The sequence below is a fragment of the Betta splendens genome, chromosome 4 (assembly GCF_900634795.4).
Source record: "Betta splendens chromosome 4, fBetSpl5.4, whole genome shotgun sequence".
Taxonomy (NCBI): domain Eukaryota; kingdom Metazoa; phylum Chordata; class Actinopteri; order Anabantiformes; family Osphronemidae; genus Betta; species Betta splendens.
Window position 1 is genome coordinate 19,508,930 of NC_040884.2, and position 13,263 is coordinate 19,522,192.

General features: G+C 45.6%; 1 protein-coding gene across 1 annotated transcript; it reads right to left on the reverse strand.

Moving 5' to 3' along the window:
* Positions 1-750: 750 nt before the first annotated feature.
* mettl4 (methyltransferase 4, N6-adenosine) lies at positions 751-6,129 on the reverse strand. The gene is made up of 8 exons (XM_029149277.3): positions 5,752-6,129; positions 5,407-5,472; positions 4,685-5,045; positions 4,442-4,511; positions 4,109-4,283; positions 3,926-4,032; positions 3,751-3,833; positions 751-1,033 (listed from the first exon to the last, which is right to left on the reverse strand). The coding sequence occupies exons 1-8, from the start codon at positions 5,980-5,982 to the stop codon at positions 828-830; spliced, it is 1,299 nt and encodes a 432-aa protein (XP_029005110.1). The 5' UTR covers positions 5,983-6,129; the 3' UTR covers positions 751-827.
* Between the last annotated feature and the right edge of the window lie 7,134 nt (positions 6,130-13,263).

Genomic DNA, 13,263 nt, shown 5'->3' on the forward strand with positions numbered 1-13,263 from the left:
CTGCCTATCGAGACGTTTCCAGATTATGTCAGCTATGGAGAACTGTGATTCCTTGCAGTGGGAACGGACGTGAAAGCTTTCCTCAAGATTTGTAAAAATTTCCAGATTTAAAAAAAAATCTACAGTCGAGCTGTATAAAATAGAGCGATACAGCGAAGACGATGCAGGGAACCGAGAATTAGGTTTAACAGGGGACAAGGTACGGTGACGTGTAACTGATGGTGGTTGAGGCGCAGCTCTGCTTCATTAGCTGCGATGTGTCCCATGATGCAGTGCTTGTAATTCATCCTCATCTGACTGAAAGGCAGCTCTGCTCGCCCCCCCCCCCGCCCCTGGGGACCACAGACTCATTAGAAAGGACGCAGGCTAAGGGTTACGCAGACGGTTTAAGATGTTACAATGTTTGATTGGAAAAGTGTAAAAACATTGTGTGCTGAATATAGAAATGGATCTTTCATTAGGTTTGGAAAACATTTTGATCAAAACAAGTAAAAATAGAACTACTTTGATCATTTTTATGACAAATTGTGCCAAAGACTGCTCAAAAGGCCAATATATAAAACCGTGAGTGTTGTTTATCTGATTGCAGTGTGGGAAGTCGGGTTCAAAACACAGACGCCCAAAAATGCACTTTCATCTTTCCAAATGCATCATCTGCCCTGTGCTTCACTACTTTAAAAACGTAACCAGGCCCAAAGACGGAAATCAAAGGTCCCGCATGCAAGAGCAAAGGAGATCAAACGGAAGATGGAAGGATTTGTGTTGAATCTTTATTGGGAAGACAGTAAAACGGTGATGTGACAAGTGTTAAACATCAGTCCACGGTGTCAAGCAGGAGACGATCCTCCAGACGAGCTGGACGCTGCTGCGGCTGCAGCTTTGTCTGCTGGATCGTCCACCGGCGCCACAGTGAAGTAGCTAACGTGCTGAAACTTCAGCACTTCGTTGCCCCAGCTGGTCCAGCCCGGCTGCAGGCTTCGGGCGAACAGCTCCAAGCACTCGGCCTCAGCTCCGACGTACGACTTCAGCACCTCTGTGGAAGGAAAGGCGGATCAGGATGGGATGAACTCAAGTTTAATGTTAACGCATAGAACCTGTGACACCTCATGGAGCCAACGTCAACGACAAACAAAGAACACTGCATTGCAACGGGCAGAGAACAGAACCGGCCACTGAACGGTTGCCTTTTTCTGCAGACCAACAATGACCTTGAGTCTATGAGTGATGATATTCCAGGAGCAGCACACCTGACAGATACGTTTCACTTCCTCTGCCCCTGCGCTGCTCTGTCTGCTCTTGTGCACGCTCAGACTACCCCGACACTCACCTCAGCCAACACTCAGCGAGTTAATGAGCTCAAAAAGCCCGGTCCGCAAACCGACCCAATCTGCACGCCGCGGTGTCCTGCCTTTCCTCTTCCCAGGCACGTCAGAGAGACAGAGTGGAAAGGCCAAACATGCAGCTCCCCGACTAAATCAGCCCCGACCGTGACTCAGCTTTCAAAGTTGAACAAAGAATAAAAGGTCTAATTATCCTCAGCTCTAAAATGGGACAACATATTAAACAGGAGCGACCTGAGACTGAGGAATGTCAACTTCACTGGTCCTTTAATTGATTATACCATGTTTTGGCGTCAACAATTTGCACTTTTTTCAATCAGGTTTCAATTTCTTGCATCCAGTTTAATCAGTGGATTAAATTCTTAGCACACATCGACTGCCCCAGGGTTTAGTCCTGGGCCCAGTGTTAATCTTCATTAACATATAATACAACATGCGCCAGTACGTCGCAACTTAGAGAACACGCCAATGCTAGATGGATTATTCGCCTGCATATAGTTATTCTCAGTTGCTTTGCTCAACTCAAACTATTTACCACTACTAGAGCTAGACCATGGTGGAACAGTGACATGAATAAGAAACAGAAAGGATTTCACAAATCCTTTTTTAAAATGTTTTTACTAAGTGGCCTGGTAGCTCAGTTGGTAGAACATTGGGAAGAGAAAGGTTGCAGGTTCAAGCCCTGCTTCTAGGTGTGTCCTTGTCACTTTGCACTAGCTCCCCGAGCGCCGCTCATGTGGCAGCTCACTGCTCCCCCGTGGGAATGGGTCAAAATGCAGAGAAAAAATCCCCACTGTGGAACTAATAAGGGAATTTCCTCCTTTTTACAGCACTGCATAATGTACATGAGAAGTCTATAGAACTTCACACCTCCGGCATCAAGATTGCAACACACGGGACAATCCTCAATAATATGAATTCACTTTAAGTCTGTGCGATTTTAATAGACTGGATAAATACTGAACACCATAGCAGCAACCCACATCATATGCAGGACACCATTAATTATATACGAAAGGGACTGAACTCTCCTCAATTGCAGGAGGTCCTAATTAATAAAAACAACACGCTGCATCATTCCGGAAAGTGCAAACACTTCCCTCAGCTCGGCCATCTGGTGAGGATGTGTTTTACATGTAATAGAGTAATGATGTCCCTTATTTCTCCATAGCAACTACGAATGTCAGTGACAGAGGGCCGGTGACTGGAGGGGAGCAGAAGTGGGTCAGGGTTTCTCAGTGCCGCGGGCTCCACGGCTGTGTGTTTACTGTACAGCACTGAGGCGACCCGCCGGCCGGAGCCACCTGACACGCTCGACGCAGGAGAGGGACGGCGAGGACAGCGCCGAGACAAAGAAAAGCTCCACGTGGCTCCGAGCCAAAGATCCGGGGACCTGCTTCAATGTTTTGGCACTTGCGTAGTGTAATGCAATGGAGGAGCCAGCACCGCCAAAGCCCCAGAACAGCCCCCCGAACAGTTAAATTAGAAAAAAATGACGTGACTTTTCAACTAAAGTCATTTTTCTTGTGTACAAATACACGAAAATATGCAGTGTGCTTTACAAGTTGAACAAAACACCACAAAATGAAAAGTAACTGCAATAAACAAACCAGCTCTGAGTAAACCTGCTGAGAGACACACAGAATCACACATGGAGAGCTGTACACTAATCTACTTAATCTCTATGGCATCGCAGCTCCTCAATGGCATCATTATAATTTTAATCAGTGTACAATATCCAGCTACTTCCATGAGGCGGAGGCTTTTCTGAGCCGCTGAAAGGGCACTAGCACACACCGGCGGCGTTTCGCTCGCCATACTGCACAATAAATTGTGTTCCCCGGAGAGGGCGGGAAATGACGTCACGCCTCGCTTATTCATAGGCGCTGCATATTCATTGTCAAGGTTTTCCATTGATTCTAAGAGAGAGAGTCCTTGTTTGAGTCCGAGTCCTGTCAAACCACAAACAAAGTTGCCTCTCTGATATTTTGACCCTGTCGTGGTTTGAGAATTCAGGTTTTCTCAGTTATTACGAATAGAGCAGTGTCTGAGGTTACCGCTCCTCCAACACGGCCATGTGCGACCACTGGTGCAGTTATCAACAGTAACTGTCATCATTAAGAGGTGGAAAAAAAAGTTTTCACTGATTAACTGATGTTGTTAGAATTAAATAAACTCTGTAAAGTTTTTTTTTAAATTTCAAGGAATCAAACGCAAAACTGACTCAGACTAATAAACCTAAGGCATTCAGGACAGGAGGCTGTAGAGGCCTGACCAGCTCATCACTGGTGCCTTGTAGCAGATAACAATCACAGATGTTGCAGCATTGCCCTCTTGTGGCAGAGAAAAACACACACAGCCATACTCCTTGGGACAGATTGACGTTCAGTGGATTGTTGAGGATATTTACCAGCGAGAGGAGGCTTCTGGGAGTGAAGAGCTGACGGGACACTGACAATCAAACGCTGATCCTCTACAGGAGCCTCTGAAGAGCTGAAAGTGATTAAACCAGTGTAAGAACATGATCTGGATTTAATCCATTCAAAGGTTAAAGCATTAACATTATTAAAGCAGCGTTTTTACACCTCGTGGAGTTGTCTGCAGAGGGACGGCATCGTCCCAATACCAGTACTTCATACGGCTTCTTGTGAGGTGAATCCAGCGGAAACACAAACTCTCCTGATTTGGTCACCTGAGGAGAAAGGCCGACCATGAAACCCCTAAAATCACCCCCCAGCAGCTCGGATTCAGCTTCCATGTTTCTGTACCTTCACCCAGAACCATTCGGCTACGACCTGCACTCCCCAGTGTGGATACAGCTCGTCACGGACGAAACGCCGGTGGCTGGGCCGGTTCGTGACCCAGGTGACCACCAAGCAGCTGGGAGAGGCCAGCAGGGGTATGGGGAGGCGTTTCAGCTGGGACGAGGGCAAAGAACTGTACCTGTGTTGAATAAATACATTAAGAAGTTAGGAATGCAACCCCCACACTTCTGGACTTACATAGAGTATATTGTGGTTGTGATGTTTTCATGCCTGATCAGTCCTGGCTTATCAACCTTTCCACTCATCATCTGCTAACATGCACTGATGCTAAATTACCGTCGGCTCCTTTTCACAGACTTGTTTTGCCAAGGCGGGTCCATAACTATCAGGTCAAACTTCTTCTCGTCTGCGTGAGAAAGAAGCTGTAGCGTCAACATTTCCATGATTTTATCACTCGAAAACATGACAATTTAAAGCCGTTATTTACCACAATAAAATCACAATGGATTGGCAATGTTCATGTTTTCACAAGCATGCAGTTTCTACAGATGTAAGGCTTTCATTCTCACATGCACTCACAGAGGACCAGAGGTTGTATCTGCGTGAAATCAGACAGCAGGAAGCTTGCGTGTGCTGGTATTACATATTCTTCTCCCATCAGCGTGACAACTGTGGCACAGTCTGTCCTGCTCTCTGTTACCCGGGAGAACAAGTCGACATGGGATGCAGAGCCGTCCTTAGCGACGAGGACCTGAGCGTGCTCCTCCTGCTCCAGATGTTCCCCCAGAGGAAGCTCTTTAGCCATGTCACAAAGAGCAGCAAGTCGGCACTCATGGGACGGAAGAGGGTCTTTCACTGTGTCTGTAACTCTGTTTAGATATCCACAGGCTTGGGCTGGTTCCACCAGAGACTTGGTTCCTTCCAGGATGACAGACCTGACCTACAGTAGATCATGGCACATAACTGGGATTATTTGACCCTGTTTGCAAAAAAACATGAAAACATTTACTTGGTAGAGTTTTTTGATCAAAGAGAGAGTAAAAATATGTTTAAATCAGAAAAAAGACTTTATAACTTTATAAAAGTTCTAATTTTATAAAAGCAACTTGCTTGAATTAGACTAGAATTATATTATATTATATTATATTATATTATATTATATTATATTATATTATATTATATTATATTATATTATATTATAACAAAACGAGTTCTACTTATATCTTAAATTAATTGAAGAAACATTTGTGATTTTAGTGGTTAAAACAGCCACAAACTAACTGATATAAAAACTAACTCACCTTTTCGTGAAAGACTTGTGAATCAATTTCTCCCTGGTTGAGTTCACTGCGCTTTCGTTTCCTTTTCTGGAAGATTGACAATAAATTAAATGCATATGAAAATTAACGGAGCAGTGTAATCCAGACCTCATTCCAGTACTATGATACATTATTACTATTTCTTTGACATTACAAGGTTTTAAGTATAACAGGGCTGTTACTGTTTTTTACAGGACATTATTATCTAGTTAAAAACTTTAAAAACTTAAAAACTATGTTGTGAACAATATACACTGAAATACTATTTAAGCCTGCAGCTGTGCGGCTCTTCTGTTTTAGACTGGCAGCAGTGTCTGCGTTATTTACCTTGGAAGGTTTGTCAGCTTGCTGCAACGTACCCGCGTCTCCTGCGTCCATTGCAGCAGTTTCTTTTTCACCATAATGACTTTTTAAAATTTGAAAATGGTGCCATTTGAAACAACACTTGACATAGGATTTTTGATTGTCTTTCCATCGGATGCAACGCGAACAGCTCTGATCAATGAGTGAGCACGCATCCAACACCCAGCCCCTGCTGTTCTCAAGCACCACAGACATTTTATATCTTGTTTAACGAGTTGTATCAAGCCAAGCAACAATCGATTTTTTACACGATACGTAAAGCATCGCCTCAATGTATATTTCGAATTCTGCGAAACAGACTGCACGACTATGTTATGGCTTTCGCGGAAATTGAATCGCGTGTTGTTTGTCCCTACCGACCTTCCGTATAGACCCTGACGCGTTCACTGTTCACAGAAGAAACAGTAAAAATAGACGTTAATCAGTTTGGTAGTGTGCTTTCTGTCACGCTGCAAAATTAACATCAATTATGTTTTTGTTACAATGTTAAGCGAAAGTGTATGTTGTAGTATGTAGTGACATATAGTTTAAAATTAAAAATGCCGTGAAATGTTTTGCACCGTTTGTTACTCGCTACTCATTGGTTTATACACAACGCTATATAGCTACGTATAGAAATCTGTGCTTTAAACAATGTAACCTATACGTATCATTTTAAAGCCAACTGCGTGCGAGTAAGACCTAAAGTTAGTTTTGATATCGGATTAGGCTGCAGAGGCGTTATTTGCTTAGTGTTTTACATAAACAACGTCACAAAACGCTTCTCCACTACACAAAATAGGTTACGACTCATGTTATTGTTCTAAAGGGACTAAGTTGCAGTCAATTTAGCCGTTGCTGGGTTTATAATGCACGATTTTTGGCGTACTTACGGTAAAGATAAAACGGTAAGGTAGCGCGATCAAAACCTCGCCTACACGTTTTTAATGCGAATCTATCAAACGAAGTGATCATTGATAGAATATATGATAAATACTATTTACTGATAAATAAAAAAAACAAGACATGTATTTTAGTATTAAAAATGTTTACTGTCTACTACTCATTGGTTTATATACAACCCTATATAACATATATTATTATTCCCTAATGCGGGGTCACGGGGGTGCTGGAGCGAAAGTGTATGTAGTAGTATGTAGTGACATGTAGTTTAGAATTAAAAATGCCGTGAACTATTTTGCACGGTTTAATACTCGCTACTCATTGGTTAATACACAACGTTCTTTTTCTAACTTCGCTCGGTGTTTCACTATAGGAATCACCTCGGCGTGACCAACCATGGAAGCTCCAATGACACAACGTCAGTCAGAGACAGACAGGTCGAGCTGTGCTCGGGCTCCGCCCACACCTTATGACACGGTCGACCGCCCCTCTCAAATCATTCTCGCGTTCTTCCCGTGAGGAGCTATAAGCTCCTTCAGTGTATCCAGGCAACCTGTGATCTGTTTAACAGTAACAGTAAGAGTTACAGTATTAACAGTATTATTTACGCTACGATACAGTGTCCGTGTTAAGACGAGCTTTTTTTCCCGCGGCCACTTACACACCGCGCTAGCGTAACTCAGGCTACGTTTCACTATGAGCCTATTCTGAACATTATCTAGCATTATCCTGTTAGACAGTGAACTTTTCGGTGACTAGCTAACGTGTCGAGGCGAGCTAGCTTCAGGACCAGTACTTGACGCGGCGTAAACCCCGCGTCTATTATCGGTCTTATAACAGGCTAACGCCTAGTCTGTATCCTACAGTCTTTCCAACGATGTCTACGGCGACGACCCCGTCCAAAGGATCGGAGCCAAAGGGGTCGGGAGCCTCATCCGATGTGTATAGCCTGCATGGGCATTAAGCACACATAGGCTTCACTAGCTGACCCGCAAGTGTGCCCGCACTGTGCGGCGATGCCTGAGAAGACTCTGGATAGAAGGCTGAGAGTAGCGGTGGCTAACAAACAGGACCCGTGCCTGTCAGCTACCACCCCTACAGCCACTGTGAGCAGCTGTAATGGAAAAATTTTGCCTTTGTGCTATTTCTTATCCAACACAGTCGTCATGTGCTGGTTAGGTGCAATACTGAACTGAACATTCTTACACAAACAACTAATCTCTTATGCCCTGTTGTACATCAAGTCTAAACATCTGATGTTCCATTTGACTGACTTATAATTTATGACTCCTCACCAGACCCAAGGCTGTTAAAGCGAATGCATCTTGTCTCGGAAGCTCGGCGTTCCTTCCTTTGGATAACAAGACATGATGATGCAGAAGTGAGAATCTTTGCATTGTCACTCACAGCGAGATAAGGTGGCACAAACAATTCCATTGCTGCAGAGAGACATTCCACCAGAGCCAGAGAAAGGGGTTAAAAGGCAGAAGCAACTTGAGGATCGCGGGCTCTTTGCATCACACCTTCGTGGTGTGTGCACTGATCTCCCCAGCTGGTTTTTGGTTTGGTGATGTGCACGATCAACATCCATGCGTTTTATTTGCTTTCCCCATTATTTTTCTTTTCTTTATTATTTCAATAAATTGCACAAAAGGACAACTCTCTCATCTGCCTCTTTATGGGAAAATTTCAACCACAGCAGCCATCCTCCGCGAGCTAAAAAGAGCTGGGCGGACATGATGGACGTTGAATCACCGCTCATGCCTCCGCTGTTCAAGGAACTCCTCGACAACGAAGAGCATAACCCCGGCCCTGAGGAGGCAGACTGCAATGCCAGCTCTGACCTCCTGGACACAGATGATATGGAGGAAGAGGATGATGATTCCACCTTCCCCGCCCATCAGTCCATGTCCCCCAGTGCCTCTGACACTGTTCCCCCAATGGATAATAACCTGTACGAGGTTTGTCAGCGGGCTGCAGCCAAGCTGGGGATCCCATGGCCAGCAGCCCAGAACCAAGAGGAGGCAGAGAGGGACCTGTATGAAAGTATAAAAGACTTCCACCGGCCCAAGCGCTGTCGAAGTAGCTTTTACCTGTGGTTCCTGCTTGCAGGAAAGAGATGAGCCTTTACTGGTCAAGCCCTTTCAAAAGCAAATTACCCACCAAGGGGCACTTGAAACTGGAGCTGCTGAACATGGCGAAGCTGGGGCTGACCGAACCCCCAGCAGTGGAGCCTTCAGTGGCATACCACCTTCACCCAAACGGCCGCACATTGTCAGCCTCTTCTACCATTTCTCTACCATTTTTTTACATAAACAAGGTCACAAAACGCTTATCCACTACACAGAGTAGGTTACGACTCAATGAGTGAGCATGCATCCAACACCCAGCCTCTGCTGTTCTCAAGCACCACAGAGATTTTATATCTGGTTTAACCAGTTGTATCAAGACAAGCAACAAGCAATTTTTTTAAACGATACGTAAAGCATCGCTTCAACGTATGTTCCGAATTCTCCGAAACAGACTGCACGACTGTTATGGCTTGCGCGCAAGTTGAGTCAACCGTTGTTTGTCCTTACCGACCTTCCGTATAGACCCTGACGCGTTCACGCTTCACAGAAGAAACAGTAAAAATAGACATTAATCAGTTTAGCAGTGTGCTTTCTGTCACACTGCAAAATTAACATAAATTATGTTTTTGTTACAATGTTAAGCGAAAGTGTATGTTGTAGTATGTAGTGACATGTAGTTTAGAATTAAAAATGCTGTGAACTGTTTTGCACTGTTTAATTCTCGCTACTCATTGGTTAATAGTCCCTAAAGGGACTAAGTTGCAGTCAATTTAGCCGTTGCTGGGTTTATAATGCACGATTTTTGGCGTACTTACGGTAAAGATAAAACGGTAAGGTAGCGCGATCAAAACCTCGCCTACACGTTTTTAATGCGAATCTATCAAACGAAGTGATCATTGATAGAATATATGATAAATACTATTTACTGATAAATAAAAAAAACAAGACATGTATTTTAGTATTAAAAATGTTTACTGTCTACTACTCATTGGTTTATATACAACCCTATATAACATATATTATTATTCCCTAATGCGGGGTCACGGGGGTGCTGGAGCGAAAGTGTATGTAGTAGTATGTAGTGACATGTAGTTTAGAATTAAAAATGCCGTGAACTATTTTGCACGGTTTAATACTCGCTACTCATTGGTTAATACACAACGTTCTTTTTCTAACTTCGCTCGGTGTTTCACTATAGGAATCACCTCGGCGTGACCAACAAGCTCCAATGACACAACGTCAGTCAGAGACAGACAGGTCGAGCTGTGCTCGGGCTCCGCCCACACCTTATGACACAGTCGACCGCCCCTCTCAAATCATTCTCGCGTTCTTCCCGTGAGGAGCTATAAGCTCCTTCAGTGTATCCAGGCAACCTGTGATCTGTTTAACAGTAACAGTAACAGTTACAGTATTAACAGTATTATTTACGCTAGGATACAGTGTCCGTGTTAAGACGAGCTTTTTTTCCCGCGGCCACTTACACACCGCGCTAGCGTAACTCAGGCTACGTTTCACTGTGAGCCTATTCTGAACATTATCTAGCATTATCCTGTTAGACAGTGAACTTTTCGGTGACTAGCTAACGTGTCGAGGCGAGCTAGCTTCAGGACCAGTACTTGACGCGGCGTAAACCCCGCGTCTATTATCGGTCTTATAACAGGCTAACGCCTAGTCTGTATCCTACAGTCTTTCCAACGATGTTTACGGCGACGACCCCGTCCAAAGGATTGGAGCCAAAGGGGTCGGGAGCCTCATCCGATGTGTATAGCCTGCATGGGCATTAAGCACACATAGGCTTCACTAGCTGACCCGCAAGTGTGCCCGCACTGTGCGGCGATGCCTGAGAAGACTCTGGATAGAAGGCTGAGAGTAGCGGTGGCTAACAAACAGGACCCGTGCCTGTCAGCTACCACCCCTACAGCCACTGTGAGCAGCTGTAATGGAAAAATTTTGCCTTTGTGCTATTTCTTATCCAACACAGTCGTCATGTGCTGGTTAGGTGCAATACTGAACTGAACATTCTTACACAAACAACTAATCTCTTATGCCCTGTTGTACATCAAGTCTAAACATCTGATGTTCCATTTGACTGACTAATAATTTATGACTCCTCACCAGACCCAAGGCTGTTAAAGCGAAAGCATCTTGTCTCGGAAGCTCGGCGTTCCTTCCTTTGGATAACAAGACATGATGATGCAGAAGTGAGAATCTTTGCATTGTCACTCACAGCGAGATAAGGTGGCATAAACAATTCCATTGCTGCAGAGAGACATTCCACCAGAGCCAGAGAAAGGGGTTAAAAGGCAGAAGCAACTTGAGGATCGCAGGCTCTTTGCATCACACCTTCGTGGTGTGTGCACTGATCTCCCCAGCTGGTTTTTGGTTTGTTGATGTGCACGATTAACATCCATGCTTTTTATTTGCTTTCCCCATTATTTTTCTTTTCTTTATTATTTCAATAAATTGCACAAAAGGACAACTCTCTCATCTGCCTCTTTATGGGAAAATTTCAACCACAGCAGCCATCCTCCGCGAGCTAAAAAGAGCTGGGCGGACATGATGGACGTTGAATCACCGCTCATGCCTCCGCTGTTCAAGGAACTCCTCGACCACGAAGAGCATAACCCCGGTCCTGAGGAGGCAGACTGCAATGCCAGCTCTGACCTCCTGGACACAGATGATATGGAGGAAGAGGATGATGATTCCACCTTCCCCGCCCATCAGTCCATGTCCCCCAGTGCCTCTGACACTGTTCCCCCAATGGATAATAACCTGTACGAGGTTTGTCAGCAGGCTGCAGCCAAGCTGGGGATCCCATGGCCAGCAGCCCAGAACCAAGAGGAGGCAGAGAGGGACCTGTATGATGATAAAAGACTTTCACCGGCCCAAGCGCTGTCGAAGTAGCTTTTACCTGTGGTTCCTGCTTGCAGGAAAGAGATGAGCCTTTACTGGTCAAGCCCTTTCAAAAGCAAATTACCCACCAAGGGGCACTTGAAACTGGAGCTGCTGAACATGGCGAAGCTGGGGCTGACCGAACCCCCAGCAGTGGAGCCTTCAGTGGAGCCTTCAGTGGCATACCACCTTCACCCAAACGGCACATTGTCAGCCTCTTCTACCATTTCTCTGCCCGGTAAGATGGAGCACCTTACCGCGTCTATCTTTTAGAGGATGTATAAATATGCAGCTCAGTCAGTGTGCTCTTTAAATGCAGTTACCCTGTTGTCTGCATATCAGGCAGAGATTTTAGAGGAGATGGGACACCTGCTGGACACAGGGTTTCCAAACCCTGCTCTCTGGGACGAAATCTGCGTTGTCAACGACCTCATCTTACGCTCCTCCAGAGGGGCGGTCCATGGTTCTGGCCAAGTGTTGGGGCTGGCAGTGTCAGGAAAGAGGGTCCTCTGGCTAAACCTGTCAGATACTCAGAAGGCAGAAATTATGGATGCCACGTATGATCCATCCAAGGGTCTCTTTGGCCCAGCGTTGGAGAAAATGAGAGAGACCAGCACTCAAAGAAGAAGGCAAAGCTTTTAATCTCTGCTTACCACGCAAAGCCATCCTGCGCCCTCCTCAAACACCCAAGGCAGGTTTTGCTGCAGGATATGGCCAGGGCAACCAGACAGACCAGTCAGCAGCCCAACCAGCATACCAGGCCAGTTAACTCCAGGCCTTGGGGTAAACATTCATTTGCAGTGGTGGCTGCAAGAGGCCGGTCTTCCCACCCCAGTGAGGTGAAGAAGAAACGGCCCACCTGACCTGCTCTCTCTCCATCAACCCCGCCTCTCCTCCTCTGAAGCGGAGGAAGGTGATGAGGGACTGCAGCCCCCATGTTCAGATTTTGGGGGCTGCATTTGTTCACAGTCTGCCAGGAGCCCACGTTCAGTCCCCACAGGGGCAGTTAAAACAGGGCTGCAGCACTTTGTCAGTGTCACCAAGCACTCCCTGGTTCCACCAAGCAGTCATACAGTAAAGTGTGCTCGCCAGAGGATGTCTCACTGGATTGTGGAGGCTATATCTATGGCATATAGGTAGAAGGGGATTCAGCCTCCTTTGGGGCTGAAAGCCCACTCCACCAGAGGCACAGCTACTTCGTGGGCTCTATTTAGAGGGATACCAGTCCACAGCACGTTTGTGCGGTTTTACAGGCTGGATGTGGCTAGACCCTCACTCGCTCATGCAGTGTTGCAAGCTGAAGGATCAGACCGAGCAGGCCAAGATGATTGTTAGTTCATTTGTGGCTTCGGGAGATTTTGTGAAACACAGAGCGAAGTTAGAAAAAGAACGTTGGGTTACTTGACGTAAACCCTGGTTCCTTGATAACAGAGTGAGGTGTATTTTACCAACACTCTCCGTCCTCATGCAAGGAGGGAAGAAATAACCTAGAATGATTTAGGAGGGACTGTCGACCGTGTCAATAAGGGGTGGGCGGAGCCCGAGCACGACTCGACCTGTCTGTCTCTGACAGACATTGTGTCATTGGAGCTTCCATGGCTGGTCACGCCGAGGCGATTCATATAGTGAA

Excerpts from the sequence above, each read along its gene's own strand:
- mettl4 (XM_029149277.3), bottom strand. The coding sequence starts at position 5,982 with ATGTCTGTGGTGCTTGAGAACAGCAGGGGCTGGGTGTTGGATGCGTGC. Across the intron at positions 4,284-4,441 it reads TCTGTGAAAAGGAGCCGACG|GTACAGTTCTTTGCCCTCGT; the intron begins GTAATTTAGCAT and ends TATTCAACACAG. Across the intron at positions 1,034-3,750 it reads CCAGAAGCCTCCTCTCGCTG|AGGTGCTGAAGTCGTACGTC; the intron begins GTAAATATCCTC and ends TTCCTTCCACAG.